We start from the raw sequence: 21,545 nt of genomic DNA on the forward strand, positions 1-21,545 counted from the left end.
AAAAAATGACATCACAGTATTAAGGAAAAACTAGATAGCTGCAAAGTGTTTCTGCAGCTTAAAAATGTGTACTGACTGAAAACAGCGTCAAACTGATACTTTCTGCCCCTTGTCAAAATGCTTCAATCATTTTCTCAGGGGAGGAAAAAAGAAAGAGAAACCGAGTTGAAGAATTGAATGGTCTGTTTTAACAGTGTGAAACTGAAGACAGAAACAGAAAACAACCGCATCTCTTAGTTGAAAGTAATACTCGTTTACTATGAAACAACTGTTTGTCTTTGATTTGACGCAGGACACTGAATGGTTTTATGGACTCCTTATACTCCCTCCAAAATAGAGGCAGCATAATCATCATAGTCACTTTATAGTATGTGTCAAGGTGTTTTTATAGGCCTATTAAAAGTTACTGATACAAAATAATTTCTCTTTAAATGTTCTAAAATGCCTAATATAAAGGTATTTGTACTTAAGTCATACTATACAAAAATTTCATTCCCTCTTGAAAGTTTGTTATCCTGAATCTGGAATAGCAAATGACAAATATTACTATGAAACTAAAAAAAAGAAGAAAAAAAAAAAGAGGAAAACTAGAAAATTATCCAGGGATACTTATAATTTGCATTACAAGAAATAAAGAAAAAGTTTTCCAATGTATGATAACCAAGTCAGGAGATGTATAGCTATTCAGTAACAAGAGTAACGTAAAGAAGGGGAATGACAAATCTTATTCTACACATGGAAGACAGGAAACGTTAGATAGATAAGAGCAATTAAGACAAATTCATTGACCAGGACTCAGATCTGTAAACATAAATGTTTCAGAATGTGAACCTTTGAAATGGAGATCTTTCCCTATCTTTGAAATGGGAAAAGCATACAAATCTTTTGAAGAAAGGATATGAAATAATCTAATCTTTCTTTATAAGCTACAATTTTATAAGTACAAAATAGTATAGGAGTAACAAAAAGCAAGAATAAGAGCACTTATCAAAGGAAAACATATTATAATCCATAATTTAAACCTTCCACATTGAAAAAACTGAAACAAATATCGAAGTCTTAAAAAGATTATTACCTCCTCCTTCATATTCTAAATAAAGGTTCCAAGCTTTAGATGTTTTACCCTTATTTCAGCTGCTACACACAGTGTGATTTGTTATTGATCTACATGTTTTTACTTATATGTGAAATACAGCAAAAAGAGAGACCACAGAAAGCTGGAGAAGTCCTATCAAAGATTTTAACAAGAGACTAACTCAGAACTACCCCCCCCCCACTTTCTTCCCCAATTACAGAAAGCTTAGAACATATTTAAAGATGACAGAAAACAAAGTTTTAGATTCAATAATAGTATTGTATCAGTTAATTCCCTGATTTCCACCACTGTACTGTGATCACATAAGAGAATGCATTTGTGGTAAAGTAACTGATGCTTTTGAACTGGTGTTGGAGAAGACTCTTGAGAGTCCCTTGGACTGCAAGGAGATCCAACCAGTCCATTCTAAAGGAGATCAGTCTTGGGTGTTCATTGGAAGGACTGATGCTAAAGCTGAAACTCCAATACTTTGGCCACCTCCTGCAAAAGTTGACTCATTGGAAGAGACTCTGATGCTGGGAGGGATTAGGGGAAGGAGAAGGGGACGCCGGAGGATGAGATGGCTGGATGGCATCACCGACGCGATGGACATGGGTTTGGGTGAACTCTGGGAGTTGGTGATGGACAGGGAGGCCTGGCGTGCTGCAGTTCATGGGGTCACAAAGAGTCGGACATGACTGAGCAACTGAACTGAACTGAACACACACTAAAGTATCTAAGGAACAACATGTCTACTACTTACTCAGTTTTCTGAAGTGTTCAAAACAATAAAAGTACATATTTAAAGAGACAGAGGATGAAGCAAATGTAGTAAAATTTTAACATTTAAAGAAGCTGTGTGAAAGTGCATGAAATTCTTATAACTTTTCCTTAAGTTTGAAGTTACGTCAAAAGAAAATGTTACAAGGAAAAGGAAGCTTAACTCTTCTGAAGCTTGAGACCAAAATAACTGTAACAAATCTCTTTAGTTTCATGGTCTTCATTTTTAGAAATACTAATTGAAAAAGCATATGTCACTTAGAAAGAAATTAATACTGAATTGTGTTTATAGTCCAAGGCAAGGTTGTTCACTGTTAAGTCATTCCTTTTGCCTAAGGTAGGAAAAAAGAAGGGTGAAATGGAGTGGACAAGCTGGAAGACAGATAAACACTACCTTCCTGGATTCTGATTTCAGAACCCTTTCCATTTAAGAGTCAAATCATGGTTGAGACTTTACAAAGTTAAAAAGTTGGCATTCTTGCCACTTTTCCCCACTTAAAAAAAAAAAAAAGGCATTTAGATTGGATTACATCTGCTGAATTCACGTGCTAAAGTTAAGCAAATAATTTTCTTCTAAGAAGCTGGAAAAATCTGTAGAAACTGAGTGCTACGATCCAAAAGGTATCACTAATTCACACTTTGGAATAAAGGAAAAAAGAAAAGGCTTCAGTTTATAAATTAGTTTAACAAAGCCACATCTGGGAAAACATCAGAAAACCCAATGAAAACAGATAATAAAAATGCTAAGTAAATTCCATGAATTCAATCTTTTCATGAAAAACTGTATCTTAGCACTAATATGGTATTCTACCTAGATTAAGACCTAAATTTACTACCCACCAATTTAAAGAAAAATTTATTTCCACGGCAGGGATTCAAAGCCAACATTTTTACAGTGAACTCTATGTTTAAGAGTAAAAAGTTTTTAACTAATTCACAAAGGAAGTGTAAAAAGGAACAATTATTTCTTAATTATTCATTCCTGAGACACTGTTGGAAACCTCAGCTTTTTATCTATATACATGGGTAACCTTAAAAGCACTGGTGTTCATAAAAACACTAAAAATGAGAAACAATCTAATGGATTAACTAATGGAGGCTAGGATAAATCCACAAAATGCAATACTATCTAACCAGTCAAACTGTATTCAGTCATCTAATCTAATGAAAATTAAGAAAAAATGAGTTAAAAACAATGATATTCTTGTTGCAAATTGTTAAAGGAGGTTTATGTATAAAAACATTTAGAAACAGCTGGAAGAATATATGCCAAATATAATTTCTGAGTTATCAAACTGCAAGTGATTTTTACTTTTTTCTTTGTGTCTCTATATAATACTTACGTTAAGCATATATTACTTTTATGGCTATTTAAACAAAGTTAGCTCATTTAAAAAGACAGACACAAAATAAAAATTAAATAACACGGTACACATTTTGCATTTTGGTAAGAAAACAGTACTGAGACATGAAAACCTCAGGGCATGAATCCGAAGTCGCCAGCTCCTGATTTAATCACAGTAGTTTCCTTTTACCCATTTCTCATATCGGGTTCTGAAATATTCTGTTGACAATAGGGTAGCTTTGTTTAAAGAAAGTTGAACAAGTGAAAATGTTAAACAAGTGATTGTTTAACAATGTTAATGTTAAAGTTAATGTTTAAAGTGTTAAACAAGTGAAAATGTTGTATGGCAGAATATTTATTGACATGAAAGGATATTTTCTGTGAATTGTTAGCTGAGTAGGCAAATAACAAAACTGTATACTATGATCCTACTAAATAAAATTAATTAAAATTGTACGGGAATTTTAGACTTTAGTTTCAGTTCATCAGTTTCTAACAGTTCTTAAACAGGTATTTTTTTCAATAAAAAACAATTTCAGAAAAATGTAAAACCTAAAACAAAAAAACCTTAAGCTGACTTGTATCCTCTTTCTAAACCTCAAAAAGGGACGGGCATACCTTGGAGATGTTGAGGGTTCAGTCACAATAAAACGAGTCACACAAATGTTTTTGGTTTCCTAGTGCATATAAAAGTTATGTGTTGGGACTTCCCTGGTGGTCTAGGGGCTGAAACTCTTCGCTCCCAAGGCAGAGGGCCTGGGTTTGATCCCTGATCAGGGAACTAGATCCTGCATGCTGGAACTAAAAATCCCCAAAATCCCACATGGCTGCAAGGAAGAATGAAGATTGCACATGTAAATACTGGTGCAGCCAAAAATAAATAAATACTTTAAAATTAAAAAAAAGTTATGTGTACACTATAATGTACTAAGTATGCAACAGCATTACGCCTTTAAAAAAAAGTACGTTTTAATTAAAAATACTCTTCTCATTAAAAAAAAAAGCAAGGTTGCCAGAAACCTTCAATTTGTGTAAAAAATAAAACAAAACAAAACCAAAAACCCTGGTGGTTAGGTAGTAAAGAATCCTCCTGCCAATGCAGTTGACACAGATTTGATCCCTAAGTCAGGAAGATCCCCTGGAGAAGGAAATGGCAACCCATTCCAGCATTCTTGCCTAGGAAATCCTGTGGACAGAGGAGCCTGGCGGCCTACAGTCCATGGGGTCACAAAAGAGTTGGACAAGACTTAGCAACTAAACAACAGCAACAGATAGAGATCTAAACATTCTATCAGGAAAAAAATGGGGTGTCTGTATTTGAAATTAAAAGCAACACTACCTAACATTTTCTAAAGAAATCTTCAGCATGTAAGTCAGTTTATGAATAACACATACAAAATAAGTAACCTAATATTTAAGTAAACTACTTCATTTATAAAAAAAAATCTAAACCCTAAAATTCTAATATCACCACATCTATATTACAATGCTCAATCATGCAAAAGTACTTTTATACTCAACATGCATTAATTATATAGGGAAGAGATGTTAAAGCTGAAACACAGTCCCTGCCCAGCATTAAACATCTTTAAATACACTAAGCAATTCAATGTACAGTAAGAAATTTCTTAGAGAACGGTTTGAATTCACATGCAACAACATAAATCAGCAAAAGGTTATAAAAGAAAAGTGCGTAACAGGTAAAATTTCCAAAACTCCTTATTTTCCTCTACAAGACATTAAACCACTCAAAAGCTGCTTTACTGGAGGAAACTTACACCCTTTTCCACTGCAACTGCCATTTCATACACTAGTATCTCTGTCACCAGAGAAGGAACTCGAAAGAACGTCTATATGGTTTTTGCCGTTGTCACCTACTGTTTTCTCCTAGACACAGTCAAAAAAGTTGGAATAGAGGAATCAATGGCCAGCCAGTTCAAAATGAAGTAATTTCAGTTCCTTCATTCAATACTTTTAGGTCTGAAGATGATTTTCATGTGGCTGTTCTTAAGCCTGATTCACAAAATGGAAATGAATTACTTCATTGAGAGGTGCTGCAGCTAAATATATACTTTCAAAATACATTGGTCAAGACATTAATTGTGAAAAATACAACAAGGCATCCAAAGCTACTTAGCTATTAATCAAACAAACCCTGCTGCCACCACTACCTTACTCCCCTGACCTTACTCTACCAGAGCAGCCAAGAAAATACTACCTAGGAGAGCTTTTTTTCTTTTGCTACTGTTATTGTTTGAGGTTGGCTTAAGAGCAGACAGTACAAACTACGGAAAGGGCTTTCCCATTCACTGTATTTCAGAATTCTAAGAAACTAAGAAATGTAACCTGGATAAGACCTAGTTACAGCAGTAATACTCTATCAAAAATAGAGAAATTTATACTTTCTTCCTTTTAAACAAATTTCTATTATTTTTCATCCGAAGGCCAATATTCCAAACTTTTCAAAGTTTATAGACAAAAACCTTAAAATCTTTCCTTCATCCTTATCCACATATTTAAAATAATATCCCACTTGATTTTCCCATAATACCTCCTAAATTATATTCAAATAAATTTCAAATATACAACAGACAAAGTTTAAAGTTAGTTGCCCCTTGTATGAAACATAAAGAAGTTAAAGACAAAAAATCAGAATTGAAGTTTTTTTTTTCTCAAAGATTGGAACACAAAAATTATAATAGAATCTGCACTTACTCTTCACCCCTTTCTTCCCCTTTCGTTCCTTCTTGTACTGTTCCTTCAGTTTACTTATTAGTCCCTGGTCTACATCCCAAACCTCAGTAGTTGGGGAGAGGTCATCTTTATCTACATGCAGCATATTATTAAAAGAAAAAAAATCAGCAGTTGGCAATGCAAGCTGTTCGCAATAAACTGTTATAGCTTTATATAATCATAATAAAAATGTACTGACAGTATATACTCAAAGTACTTTAAAGGTGCAGTCTCAGTTTTGGTATTCACAAGTTAAACTCTGAAAGCCCATCTCATAAGCTTCTAAACATTAGTACTACAAACAATAGTTAAATGGTGCTTCATTTCTATGAATTACAAATTTGAAGGTTATTATTCTTGTGGTAACTGATATTTTTACAACGGATTGACATTAGAAATCTACTGTTACAAAAATTAGATCACTGCATCTTTATAAAAATGTTAATAAAAAATTATTCAGCCAGCATCATAAAAGCAAATAAATGAATTACATGCGAACTACTCAAAAAAGTGCAAGCTGGAAAGGTCAGTGCTGTTTTATTGATGAAAACATTCATGCACCTTCTGTCACATTGATTCTGCATGCACAAGGTAACTGTACTAATGGAGAGGCATTCTAGTCCAATATAATACATACATGTAATTCCAAAATACGTCTCAAATAATCCATACAAGGCATTCAGAGAGTCCCACCTCTGCCCCCATCCCATCCAAATAGTTCAACATCTCATTACCTTCTTCCATTGGTCTACAACTAAGATTAGCAAAAAAACAAACAAAAAAAAAAACAAAAAAAACTCAAATTCCACTGAAGAACTTTTTAAGAGTTGATATTTTTAGGGTAAGATAAAAGCAGTGACAAGCATGGAGAAGTGAAAACATACATTGCTGTACATCTGTTACAGATGGTACTTCAGCTATTTTAGCTGAATAAACAAATCCATATTTGTTTTAAGTAAATACTTGTGCCTATAAAAAATTTACCCTATAGAATACTAGAGGAAAGCAGCATTAAAAAAAGGCAAAACAAAAATGTCTATTTGAATTATTTTACGTATTAAAGGCTTTTCCATCTTTTAAGTTTTAAACTGTTACTTTTTAAGTTTAAAGCTGTTATTTGAAAGTTTAACATTCTGTTGAAGATCAATGAAGAGTTAGTCTACATAACCTTGTTACTAAATGAAAACTATACCAAAACACGTAAGTTAAGTCAATCAAGAAGACTGATATAAAAGGGAGATTTTAGAGAAAATATACTTTCACAATTTTTGATAACTTATTATATTTCTGGCTTATAAGGCTAAATAAACTCCATAGGCCTCAATATATGGTGGACATAAAAAACATCCTTTTTCCTTATAGTTATCTGTAGCAAACATAAAAGATCCTCATATTTAAATGTTACACCGGGGAATTTCTTGGTCGTTCAGTGGTTAGGACTTGGTGCTTTCACTGCCTGTTAAGTTTGACTCCTGGTCAGAATTAAGATTCTGCAAGCCTCTTAGGGGGAAAAAAAAAGGGTACACAGAAATTCAATTTTCTGTACCTTGAGGTTTTCCTACTAAAACAGCCATCATTTTCTACCTTATGGTACTATGATCTTAGGTAGTCAGTGTGTAAAAAGCTAAACTCAAAACTTTAATATGCTAACTTGAATTAGCTGAAACTAGGTTATCAAAGCCTGAAATTTACACATGTGATTATCAAATCTGCAAACTGTAATACTGTCATAATACTGACTTACAGAGAAAATTCATTTTTCCTGTACCCTACTCATGAATTTCCTGAAAACAATGTTATATCAAGAATCGCTCTGTCAATTTATCTAATATGCTAAGAAAAAATCGATCTAAATAATTAATTGCTTTGTGCTCATTTTAATAAAGCTAGTAATTCTTATTTTTAAAAGGGACAAACGGACACATTTGGAGCAAATTTCGTCAACCTCATAGAAACAGCAACAAAAACCTTCAGTGGTATAAACTTTACACATGAAATTAAATAGGAGTTTTTTAAAAGACCTCTGTATAAAAAGTAAAGCTGTGAATGCTGTAATTGGAGTAGCAAAGGGTAGTGAAGTAAGAAAGCAAAGGGAGTAAAAAGGATAAGCTTAAGAAGAAAAGAAATATTACTTGCAAGATAAACTTGAATCTAGAAAACAAAGGTAAACTTAAGGCAGTGCAGAGAACAGGTTGGTGAATGCATATGTGCACAAACATCCTGAAACTTGCCTGGTAAGTAACAGCTGATTTGATATTGCTTATAAGAAATAGTTAAGAGCAAAAAGGAAGAGGCAGCATAATCTTCTACATATTAATGCTGTTTTAAAAAAATCTAGGGGGAAAAAATACCAAGAAATGAAGTTGAATAAGTTAGGGGTACTTTTTTTTTTGTAAGAAAACACAAATATACACAAAAAAACTGATCCTTGACAACTCAAAACCACAAAAGCCTAAAATTTTATTGTGATTCTAACTACCAAACTAAAGGAATTAAATCTACTTAGTGTACCATAAACTTGAAACTAATTTTATTCAAATATTTAGTACTTTATCCATTTAAACAGTCAGTATTTTGTAGTCCCATAAATTCTACAGACCACAGTTTTAAAGTGTAGTAGACAATAACTAAACATCTTAAAAATGTTTAGCAAAATCAGAAATGCTCACCAGTATTTCTGACTATGCCAAGAATTAAGAACTATTAAAATTAAACCCAGACTACCCTGACAGATGAAAAAGTTTTAAAAGCTTTCTAAAAAGGAGTGATTTCATAGAACAAAAGAATTCAAAATCAGAGATATTTGAGTACTATGCTAGTATACAAAATAAAAATAACACAGATTATCCCATGTGGGTGAATACAGGAATGTTTTATTATGACACACTAGCTAGAAAGAAAAAAAAAAAATCTGTCCTTTACCCAGAAACTTAAATCTGAAAATCACTTTCCCATTTGTAAGTAAACTCAAATTGTAAGTAAATAAATATAAAGGGATATTTGTATATTCAGCCTCTTTGCTTTGAGGAAAAAACCTGAGTATGATACCTATTGAGTAAAAATGAAAAATTCAAAATTGCTGCATAGATCCTTTATAAAAAACACTGCATAGATTCCGTGATAGTTTTCATTTCTTAGGGAAAGAAATTACTTGAATCATTTTGTTCTTAACAGAGTCCTTTCCATCTTAAGGACTTAAAATGCTTTAGAGATACTTTAGACTTGTCTGGAAGGAAGAGACTTTGTTGGTTATTTCCATTACACAAAAAGATTCAGGTCATTCTCAAATATTAATAAGCAGAAGTAAATAAAAGTTATCGACAGTCATCATTCACTAATTAGGTCCTCTCTTGAAACTGTTCTACAGTCAAAAGTTTTTGGACAGGAGGACTAATCAACTGCACACTTTTTATGACAGAAGTAATGCCATTTTATACAAATTAAATTCCTAAAATTTTTATATTCTTCTCATGGACAGTTAAACTTTCAGCAATTTTAGGTGAAGGGAATAGGAATGGAAATGTGCCAAGATTTAGCTACACAAATGTTTGAAAACTGCTTTCCATCTTTTTTTCTCCCTTTAATAATCTGGGCATCAGTAGTGCCCAGATAAATAAATAATCGAACATAGTGACAAAATATTATGCACTTATTAAAAATGATGTCACAGAAGAATAATAAGTGGGAGTGTGGGTTATAAACCAGCACACAGCAAAATCCTGTTAAACACAGACAGATATAAATGTTAATCATGGTTCTCTCTACATAACATTGTTATTGATGATTTTTAATTTTCTTCCATACATGTATCTGTGGGTTTTAAACCTCCAAAAAAACCAAATGAATTATAAGATAAATATTTATATAATTTAAATATATTTCCATAATTATTTTAAAATCTAGAAAAAAAAATAGTACTATTGGAAAAAATAAGGTACTTCCAACATTGATAGGTTGCACAGTAAAGAAAGAAGAAAATTAGATATTTTTACTGTCCTCTTGAGCAAGACTAATTCTTAAGAAGGGTAAACTTCTATAACTTTAAGTACAAAAATGTATATTCAAAGTCTAGAAGACAACTGTGGAAATTGTTTTTTTTAAATTTTCAGTTAATAGGCCTCCTCTCCCTCCACTTAGGAGAAGATCTGAAAAATCATGCTTGACAATCATCAACAATGAGAATGCTGATAACAAAATCCAGACCTTTCAAGTACTCAATTTGTATCAGGACAGTCAATAAACGTTATCTCTCAGGTTCTGTCTCTCCTGCTATTAGCAATACTCAGCTTAAATATATACATGAGGCATTTTTATAAACTGAAGTGTGTCTCCTTATCACCAAAGTAGTTTTTAAAAATCTAGTGATAATTTCTCTTGCTAGTAACTAAGCAATTTTGGTATTCATGTGAAATATGCATTAAAATACTTAGTACTCTTCTCCAATAAAGCTGAGTTCTCCGTACCAGGAACATGTTGGTATTAAATGTTGACTGAATGAACTTTTTTTTGGTGTGTCTATTATTAACATGTTTTTTAAAGTTATTTTTAATTGAGGATAATTGTTGAACTATGTTGTGGTTTCTGCCATACAATGTGAAATCAGCTGTTTAAGTACAGAATAAACATTTTTAATTGAAAGATCGATCACACTGGACCTAAGCTATTATCTTAAAATTCTTTGTACACTTTATATTTTACTTTCTAATGGCCTTTTAAAACCCTGTATAAATAGAATTGTTTTAACCCTTTTCGTTATAGCTGGATTATTATTAACAGCAGATCACTTCCAAAGGCTAGGCTCTTAACACGTTTGTACAGTGAATGTTATATGTAATAAAGTTCAACAGTTTCAATAAATCTTGTTAATTATAGAGCTATTATTCAGAATTAATAGCTTTACTGTGTGTATGCGAGCTCAGTCGTGTCTATTTGCAACCCAATGGATGTGGGTTTCAAGATGACTCTTTTCGGTATGCCTGTATGGTATTATCTGATCAGGTATACCATACAGGCATATTGAAGAGTCACCTTCTTGAAACCCAAATCTATTACCAAATTAAATCATGGAAATGTTTAAAACTGTGTACATGCTTAAAAAAAATCTGCTAAGAAGAAAGGAACTGGACTTCTAAATTAACTGAATGCTTCAATTTTAAATCAAGACAAATTTCAAAAATGAAAATTCAACTAAAGACATATATTAAACAGTTTAGCCACCAAATCTAAATAAACTGATGCAAAATACTCTGAAATTATTGAATACCACTCTTCTCCTTGCTCTCAGTTGAACTGCCAGCATACATTCAGATACATACATTCCACATACAATATTTAATAAAATACATATTTAAGGCCTAGATGTTTTCCCACCCCTGTATTTCTTTATCACCTTACCCCATTCTGTGCCATCCCCTGAACTTCGTGCTTCTCCAGCTCCTTCACCATCTTCAGCAGTTACTAAAAAATCAAATTCTTTCAGTGCTTCCTCAGTATCTGGATCATCAGTTAGGTCAGCAGCTAAGCCTTCATTACCTATCTGTAAAGGGAACACAAGCCAAGAATTACCTTTATGATAAATTGTAAAGGTATCCTTTATGTTTTCACACAATTATCTTTACTTTTGCACTCCCATTTTTAGGTTATTTAGAAACAAAAATCTTAAGATGTTCCAGAGAGTTCAACAATCTCAAATTATATCCTAGAGAAATGGTTGTCAATAGTGCTCTGAAGTGTGATGCAAGTAGTGTGGCAGTTAAGAATAATTAAAATCTTGATCTTCAAATATGATGATCCTCACAAAGAACGTCTCTAGCTACAAGAGATTTACAGGTAACTCCATTAAAGACCTGTGCAGTCACTTACATTCCAGTATGTTGTGTTGAATTGACCTCATTCACTGAAAACTGCACCTATAGTCCATAACTCATAAGGATATGGCATAGTTAATAAGGACAATAATGCAAGTCAATAGCTGTGGAATTTATAGTAATGCTTCTCAGAACAACAACAACCAAAAAAAAAAAAATCAAAACGTCTGTTCACCCATGTTTCACATGAGTATGTGGCAGAAAGGCTGAAAACTGCTTTTACAGACTGGAGGCATTTGAGGAAAACTGGAATTTTCCCCACATTACTGTAAAATCCCAAAGAACTACAAAATTCAAAACCACAGTTGAAATACCGTACACTACTATGATAATTCACACATCGATCATCTAATCTATTTTTGCTCTTATAAATAATCTGTATCAATACTAAAATACATCACTGTGTTTCCCACGTTATAAGCAAAACAAAACTCATTAATCCTTAACAAAGAGTGAAGAGTGTTGACACAAACATTTACATTTCTTAGTTTAATCCCTCACCCAAGGTGGGAATATCAACCCACATCAGTTACAACTTATCACTTGTTTACTGTACCTCAAGAGATATTCTACAGCAGTGATTCTTAATTGTGACAGGATAGTTTTTTTTGTTTTCAAAAAAGTTCCAAAACACTGGACTAGTCCCATAAAAACGGACCCTTTTTTGCCAATACAGTAGATAATAATTTCTACTATATGTAGAGTAATTCAATAAGAACTATATAAAAAACTTTCAAATGACGTAATAAAAAATCATCAATAACTTCCAATGTAACTTAAGACATCTTGAAATTTTCTATTCCATGCACGTGACTAAATACATTGTAGTTATTAAATACACTATTTAGTTATTAACACAATGTATTTAGTATTTAGTAAAGAGAATTCTTACTTTGTGTTTATTTATCCGATGTTTGTCTTTTCCTTCTGGGATGCCTTCAATCATGTCATTTTCCTCTTCTTCGTCGCTGTCATCAGCATTTTCTAAGAAATTGAATGTCTCAAGAACATCACCAGAAGTCCTGTAAGAGAGGAAAAAGATGAATCAAAATATCCCAGTGATAAGTATTTCTTTCCGTCTATTTTTAAACAGTATTTGAAGGTAGTAGACAGATTCAAATTAAAACTTACTTATAATGTATTATCTAAATATTCTACCCAAAAATGAAAAATCATTTATGTTCTACAATTAAAGATGTTAAGTTTCTATAACAATAATACTTTAAGCAATTACAGCATCAAAGTAAAAACCCTATAGTTACTAGGCACTCAAATGTAGTATTATTTCTCAAAATAAAAGTTATTGTAATTAAGCAACTTGAACTCAGCATTTATTTTAGCTCTACAACCTTTTACAATGTGGTCCAAATGTTTAAGGACTAAAATTGAAGTATAATTTATGAGGCTACTAAGATTTAAAGTAATGGTAAATCAGATATAGAACATTCCAATCCTTTTCACAGGTTTTTCTTACCTACAAAACAGGATTTTAATATACTAAAGAAATACTTTCAAGTGTTTCAGAACCACTCTTACAATTGATTAACAGTCATAATCTATTTAAGTCATTTAAAAACTATAATCTGAATTCCTCATCTATGTACAAAAAAACAGTTTTCAAATAGTTATTTAAATCTCTAAAAACAGAGATAGCCAGGACATGGAAACAACCTAGATGTCCATCAGCAGATGAATGGATAAGAAAGCTGTGGTACATATACACAATGGAGTATTACTCAGCCGTTAAAAAGAATTCATTTGAATCAGTTCTGATGAGATGGATGAAACTGGAGCCGATTATACAGAGTGAAGTAAGCCAGAAAGAAAAACACCAATACAGTATACTAACACATATATATGGAATTTAGGAAGATGGCAATGACGACCCTGTATGCAAGACAGGGAAAGAGACACAGATGTGTATAACGGACTTTTGGACACAGAGGGAGAGGGAGAGGGTGGGATGATTTGGGAGAATGACATTCTAACATGTATACTATCATGTGAATTGAATCGCCAGTCTATGTCTGACGCAGGATGCAGCATGCTTGGGGCTGGTGCATGGGGATGACCCAGAAAGATGTTATGGGGAGGGAGGTGGGAGGGGGGTTCATGTTTGGGAATGCATGTAAGAATTAAAGATTTTAAAATTTAAAAAAAATAAAAATAAAAATAAAAACAGAGGCTGCAACAGAACAGTGAAATCTTCAGCTGAACATGGTCTCTCACAATGAAAGTCTCAATTCTTCCACTGACTAGCTGCCTGAATTTGGCCATGTCATTTAGACACTGTGGCTCTAATTTCTTTACCTGTGGGAATTAAACTCAGTTCAGTTCAGTCACTCAATGTCTGACTCTTTGCGACCCATGAACTGCAGCACTCCAGGACTCCCTGTCCATCACCAACTCTCGGAGTTTACTCAAACTCATGTCCATCGAGTCAGTGATGGCATCCAGTTATCTCATCCTCTGTGGTCCCCTTCTGCTCCTGCCCCTAATCCCTCCCAGCATCAGAGTCTTTGCCAATGAGTCAACTCTTCGCATGAGGTGGCCAAAGTATTGGAGCTTCAGAATCAGTCCCTCCAATGAACACCCAGGACTGACCTCCTTTAGAATGGACTGGTTGGATCTCCTTGCAGTCCATGGGACTCTTCAAGAGTCTTCTCCAACACTACAGTTCAAAACATCAGTTCTTCGGCGCTCAGCTTTCTCCACAGTCCAACTTTAACATCAAAACATGACCACTGCCTTGACTAGTCAGACCTTTGTTGGCAAAGTAATGTCTCTGCTTTTGAATATACTGTCTAGGTTGGTCATAACTTTCCTTCCAAAGAGTAAGTGTTTTTTAATTTCATGGCTTCAGGTACCATCTGCAGTGATTTGGGAGACCCAAAAAATAAAGTCTGACACTGTATCCACTGTTTCCCCATCTATTTCCCATGAAGTGATGGGACCAGATGCCATGATCTTCGTTTTCTGAATGTTGAGCTTTAAGCCAACTTTTTCACTCTCTTCTTTCACTTTCATCAAGAGGCTTTTGAGTTCCTCTTCACTTTCTGCCATAAGGGTGGTGTCATCTACATATCTGAGGTTATTGATATTTCTCCTGGCAATCTTGATTCCAGCTTGTGCTTCTTCCAGACCAGTGTTTCTCATGATGTATTCCGCACAGAAGTTAAATAAACAGGGTGACAATAAACAGTCCTGACGTACTCCTTTTCCTATTTGGAACCAGTCTGTTGTTCCATGTCCAGTTCGAACTGTTGCTTCCTGACCTGCATGTAGGTTACTCAAGAGGCAGGTCAGGTGGTCTGTATTCCCATCTCTTTCAGAATTTCCCACAGTTTATTGTGATCCACACAGTCAAAGGCTTTGGCATAGTCAATAAAGCAGAAACAGATGTTTTTCTGGAACTCTCTTGCTTCTTCCATGATCCAGTGGATGTTGGCAACTTGATCTCTGGTTCCTCTGCCTTTTTGAAAACCAGCTTGAACATCTGGAAGTTCACAGTTCACGTATTGCTGAAGCCTGGCTTGGAGAATTTTGAGCATTACTTTCTAGCATGTGAGATGAGTGCAGTTGTGCGGTAGTTTGAGCATTCTTTGGCACTGCCTTTCTCTGGGATTGGAAGGAAAACTGCCAAAATGCCAGCTAATTTGGAAAACTCAGCAGTGGCCACAGGACTGACCAGTTTTCATTCCAATCTCAAAGAAAGGGAATTAAACTAGATGATCTCAAATATCCTGACCAATACGATGAGTACATGGTAACAAAAAGAATAATAGTCTAAAAGTTAGGTTTTCCCCCTATCCCTGACTGGTTCTATTAGTCTAAATTAAGGGTATCATACAATTCAGACTAGCTTTTAATAGCACTTTGATACAGGGTCTTAATAGGTCTACTATACTGTGCCTAATCCAGTACATGGTTCAAGGACCTGTATAAAAACTGAATGTAGAAAGATACTTTTTTTTCCAAGTGCAAATCAGTAAGAACAAACAAAAAACTACCATAATAACAAAACACATAATTTTCAGCTCAACATCAATAATATGTCTCAATATTGGGGGATTAAATGAAAGGCAAAGAAAATATTTGACAAAATCGGCACATCAATGACAGAAAAATTTAAGAATCATAAATTTAAGACACGACAGTGTTGTTCTGAACTTTGAAAAATTAAGTACTGTCATTTCTTGGATATGAATTCCTGTCTCTAAAATGAGAACGCATGTTTTAGGTTTTAAAATTATGTTTGATTACGGCAATACATGCACAAGACTTTAAAAAGTCAAAGAGAGCACAATCAAAATAAAATTAAAAACCCTTGCTCTTTGAAAGACACTGCTGAGACAATTTAAAGAAAAGTCTACAGATTGGGAAAATGTATTTGCAAATCACATATTTAATGAAGGACTATATACAGAACACGTAAATCTTAGTATCAAAAAAACAATGAGCATGGGGAGATTATTCAAAAAATTTCAGTAAAAAAAAAAAAAGACATGTGTATGATATACACAGATGTTCAATGTCAGTAGTCTTTAGGAAAATGGAAATTAAAGCAACCAGGAACTGTGAAGGGTCTGAGACTTTGCCCCACTTGCAAGCTAATATGCTGTTACTCTTGAGATGTTTCTTTTTAGCATTCACGATGATGACCCTGTATGGATTTTTAAAAATTAATTTTATAGTGTAACCAGGGAAAAACCCTTTCAATGTGGAAACAAAAATGCTTGGAAATACATTCTGTAAATATATTACGCAAATTTAAAAAAATTACTACTTTAATATTTCAACACCATTTTACCTGTTTTCTCTTTCTGACACTCCTATTCAGATGTTAGCCCTCTGGGACCCATCTTTATATTTTCCTATTTTTTCACTCCTGCTTTCTTTTTTACCCCCTTTGCTCTTTTCTGGGAGAGTCTTTTAACCTTATCATCCAAGTTCTACATAAAAATTATTTAAACCACACTTGAAAATTTCTATTAGCTCTTTTTTGACTTCTCATCAAACCTTACAAAATAGCATCTTATTGTTTTATGGATGTTATTATTTTTCTCAGTGCTTACAGAAGAGTAAACTTTTCAAAGTCTTCTCCGAGCTCCTTTTTTTGATTTGGTTCCTTCGGTCTCCAATTTTCACATCAAAGTCTTTCCTTAACCGTTAGCATTTAACAGTGAAGCATAGAAAAGCTAACTGGATATATTGTGTACATGGATGAGGCTTGTCAAGAAGCTAGCTTCCCGTCTGTGTAAAAGGGCAGAAACCCAAACATTTCATTGGCAGTTCCCAACTGTCAGTATCAGAAAGTCTTCTCTACCATTAATAGATCATACTTCTGCCTGGAAAGGATTTAAGATCAGCTGCCAACATACCAGAAGCCAAGCAGAAGAAAACAAGAGATGTCACTGCTCAGCTAGATATTTTCAGATCCTCCTCCTGTCTTCAACGTAGTAGCTCACCCTACAGGTGCCTGACTTTTTAAGAAATCGGAAATCACTGCAATTTGTCAGAAATCAGAATTCACCAGAAAACATACCACCATTCTTTGGGATAGGTGAGGGGTTTTCAAATGGCTACACAGGACAAAAGAGGGAGTTTGATGGGAATTTGCTGTATGTCTCAGGAAACTCAAACTCTGTATCAACCTAGAGGGGTGGGATGGAGTGGGAGACGCGAGGGAGGTTCAGGAGGGAGGGAGTATATGTATACCTATGGCTGATTCATGATGAGGTTTGACAGAAAACAACAAAATTCTGGAAAGCAATTGTCCTTCAATTAAAATACAAATTAATTAAAAAAAATATATATATATATATATATATATAAATCTAAAAAAGGAGGAGTTTGAAATTCTTTCATAAATTTGAAACTTGCCTCTTACCTAAACTTGAAACTAATTCTCTATTAATAACTCCCTCTAAATCTGACTCCAGATGTACCTGACACTGCTAATTCCTTACCTTTTGTAACTTTACTGGCATTTTGGGATGTGAATTGGCTTCTTTTCTTTCCAGATTCCAAAATTATTAAGTTCTCCCTATTTGATGGATAGTATATCCCTCTCATTCTTCCTATGTACTCAATTTATTGCTCTTATATGTTAATGTATTTTTAAAAAGTCTTTAATGAACATCTTAGAGGATCGATATGGAACGAAAGTAAAATGTCTCTTTAATCCACCATGCTTAAGTGGACATCTACATCTGGAATTTTATATTTTTTCTCTTTGCCAACTATCTGTTTACTGTCTTTTTTCATCCTAAAAAGATCATCAATAGAATTTTTAACATTATATATCCAGATGAAGGGAAAACAGAGTGAAGTCAAGAGTAAGGCTGGTAATTAAAAGGGTAAAAAGGTTCCAGTTTCATCCACCTCATTAGAACTGATTCAATGTATTCTTTTTAATGGCTGAGTAATACTCCACTGTGTATATGTACCACAGCTTTATCCATTCATCTGGCAGATACATGTTGATGTATGGCAAAACCACTACAATACTGTAAAGTAAAAAAAATTTTTTTTAAATAATAAACTTAACAAACTCAAAAAAATAAAAGGGTAAAAAGGAGTCAGTGGATTTTCTAGAAATGAAGGAACCCTACAAGTATGGCAAGATTCATTCAGAATAAAAAGAAAGAGGGCAACTACTAGAGGTTGAAAGGTAAATCAGAGCATCCTATTTCTAACAATATGGCCTATAATTTATTTTTCTACTGTTGAACATGAAGACTGGTTCAAATTTTTACTGTTATAAGTAAGAATATGATAGCTACGTATTTGTTGGTATCTCTATCAATATATTAGATCATATTTCTTAGAATTTTCAAAGGCCTTAATTCTAGCTGAACCATACACACCTACATTAATACAGATGTGCAATATATTACGCTGGTACAAACATAACTGCAGTTTTTGCACTATTGAAATTTGCCATCTGATACTGGAATACATCCTTAAACGAATACAGTTACATTTTACATCATTTTAATGTGCATTTTTGCTAATGACTTATAAAATGCTGTTTTTTATTCTTGACTATGGGAATAATGCTAAGACAAAAAAGCAAATTTGAGCAATCTTCTTATTCAAATAGGCCATAAAACAGCAGAGACAACTCATAGCAACAATGCATTTGGCCCAGGAGCTGATAACAAATGTACAGTACAGCAGTGGTTCAATAAGTTTTGCAGGGAGACAACAGCCTTGAAGATGAGAGGAGTAGCGGCCAGCCATCAGAAGTTGACAATGACCAACTGAGAGCATCAAAGCTGATCCTCTTAAACTACACAAGAACCTGCTAAAGAAATCAGCGTCAACTATTCTATGGTCGTTCAGCACTTGAAGCAAACTGGAAAGGTAAAAAAACCTCGATTAAATGGGTGCCTCATGAGCTGACTAGAAATTTTAAAAAATCGTCCTTTTGAAGCGTTGTCTTCTCTTATTCTACTTAACAACGAACCATTTCCTGATCGGACTGTGACAAAAGCAGATTCTATACGACAACAGGCCACAAGCAGCTCAAGTGAGTGAACTGAGAAGCAGCTCTTAGCCGCTTACCAAAGCCAAACTTGTACCAAAAAAGGGTCATGGTCACTCTCTGGTGGTCTGCTACAGGTCTGATCCGCTACAGCTTTCTGAATCCTGGCAAAATCATTACTTCTGAGAAGTCTGCTCAGCAAACTGATGCAACACACAGCAAACTTCAATGTCTGCAGCTGACACTGGTCAACAGAAAGGGCCTAATTCCTCTCCACAACACCTTACTGCACACTGCACAACCAACGTTTCAAAAGTTGAACAAATTGGGCTACGAAGTTTTGTCTCATTTGCCACATTCACTTGACTTCTTGACTACCACTACCGACTACCACGTCTTCAAGCATCTTGACAACTTTTTGCGGGAAAACACTTCAACCAGCAGGATGTAGAAAACTGCTTTCCAATAGTTTGCTGAATCCCCAAACACAGATTTTTAAGCTATAGGAGTAAACAACCTTAATTTCTCGTTGACAAAAATGTGTTGAGTGTAATGGTTCCTATTTTGATTCATAAAGATGTGTCTGAGCCTAGTTATACTAACTTTAAATTCATGGTCCAAAATTACAATTACTTTTGCACCAAAAAGACTCTTTGAGTTCCTTGGACTGCAAGGAGATTCAACCAGTCCATCCTGAAGGAGATCAGTCTTGGCTGTTCACTGGAAAGAACTGATGTTGAAGCTGAAACTCCAGTACTTTGGCCACCTCATGCGAACAGCTGACTCACTGGAAAAGACTCTGATGCTGGGAAGGATTGGGGGCAGGAGGAGAAGGGGACAACAAAGGATGAGATGGCTGGATGGCATCACCAACTCGATGAACATGAGTTTGGGTGGACTCCAGTAGTTGGTGATGGATAGGGAGGCCTGGCGTGCTGCGGTTCATGGGGTCGCAAAGAGTCAGACACGACTGAGCAACTGAACTGAACTGAATACAAGTATATTCATTAAGAAGGAAATTGGCCTTGATTAAAAACAACTATCATCTAAAAGTCTATGGACAGATAAAAGGAGAAGAAAAATGTGGTACATACAGTCAACAAATTATCATTTAGACATAAAAAAGAAAATCCTTGGCAGAAATGAAACCAACATTGTAAAACAGTTATCCATCAATTAAAGAAAATTTTGCAAATAAATAAATGATTTTTAAAAATAAATAAATAAAATCCTTACTGACAGCAGAACAATTTAAAAAAGGAAGAAGAAAAATCTTGTCATATGCTACATGAGTGAACCTTTAGGACATCATGCTAAGTGAAATAAGCCAGGAACAAAAAGATAAATACTGTGCATTTCCACTTACATAAAGTAGTCACTCACAGAAAAAATCTGATGGTGGTTCCCAGGTACTACAGGGAGGAGGAAATAGGAAGTCGCTATTCAATGAGTTTCTCATGATGTACTCTGCATACAAGTTAAATAAGCAGGGTGACAATATACAGCCTTGACGTACTCCTTTTCCTATTTGGAACCAGTCTGTTGTTCCATGTCCAGTTCTAACTGTTGCTTCCTGACCTGCATACAGATTTCTCAAAAGGCAGGTCAGGTGGTCTGGTATTCCCATCTCTTTCAGAATTTTCCACAGTTTATTGTGATCCACACAAAGGCTTTGGCATAGTCAATAAAGCAGAAACATGTTTTTTTGGAACTCTCTTGCTTTTTCCATGATCCAGAGGATGTTAGCAACTTGATCTCTGGTTCCTCTGCCTTTTCGAAAACCAGCTTGAACATCTGGAAGTTCACGGTTCATGTATTGCTGAAGCCTGGCTTGGAGAATTTTGAGCATTACTTTCTAGCATGTGAGATGAGTGCAGTTGTGCAGTAGTTTGAGCATTCTTTGGCATTGCCTTGCTTTGGCATTGGAATGAAAACTGACCTTTTCCAGTCCTGTGGCCACTGCTGAGTTTTCCAAATTTGCTGGCATACTGAGTGTAGCACTTTCACAGCATCATCTTTCAGGATTTGAAATAGCTCAACTGGAATGCCATCACCTCCACTAGCTTTGTTTGTAGTGATGCTTTCTAAGGCCCACTTGACTTCACATTCCAGGATGTCTGGCTCTAGGTGAGTGATCACACCACTGAACTGAACTGAACTGACTGATTCAATGAGTATGGAGTTTTAATCGCGCAAGATGAAAAGCTTCTAGAGAAGTGCTCTACAATACTGGGCTTACATAGTTAACAACACTGC

The 21,545-nt window shown here is 34.5% G+C and overlaps 1 protein-coding gene across 4 annotated transcripts in view; it reads right to left on the reverse strand.

Moving 5' to 3' along the window:
* STRN3 (striatin 3) overlaps window positions 1–21,545 on the reverse strand; it is a 105,146-nt gene that overhangs the window by 25,170 nt on the left and 58,431 nt on the right. For 2 of the 4 annotated variants that reach the window (XM_027957228.3, XM_015102001.4), the window contains exons 6-8: window positions 12,693–12,822; window positions 11,328–11,469; window positions 5,916–6,026 (exon numbers count right to left, since the gene is read on the reverse strand). In XM_027957228.3, coding sequence (XP_027813029.1) covers window positions 5,916–6,026; window positions 11,328–11,469; window positions 12,693–12,822 — 383 coding nt within the window. The remainder of the gene's footprint in view (window positions 1–5,915; window positions 6,027–11,327; window positions 11,470–12,692; window positions 12,823–21,545) is intronic. The other 2 variants (XM_027957229.3, XM_027957227.3) reach the window with 1 other exon arrangement.

Source organism: Ovis aries, chromosome 18 (assembly GCF_016772045.2).
Source record: "Ovis aries strain OAR_USU_Benz2616 breed Rambouillet chromosome 18, ARS-UI_Ramb_v3.0, whole genome shotgun sequence".
Taxonomy (NCBI): Eukaryota; Metazoa; Chordata; class Mammalia; order Artiodactyla; family Bovidae; genus Ovis; species Ovis aries.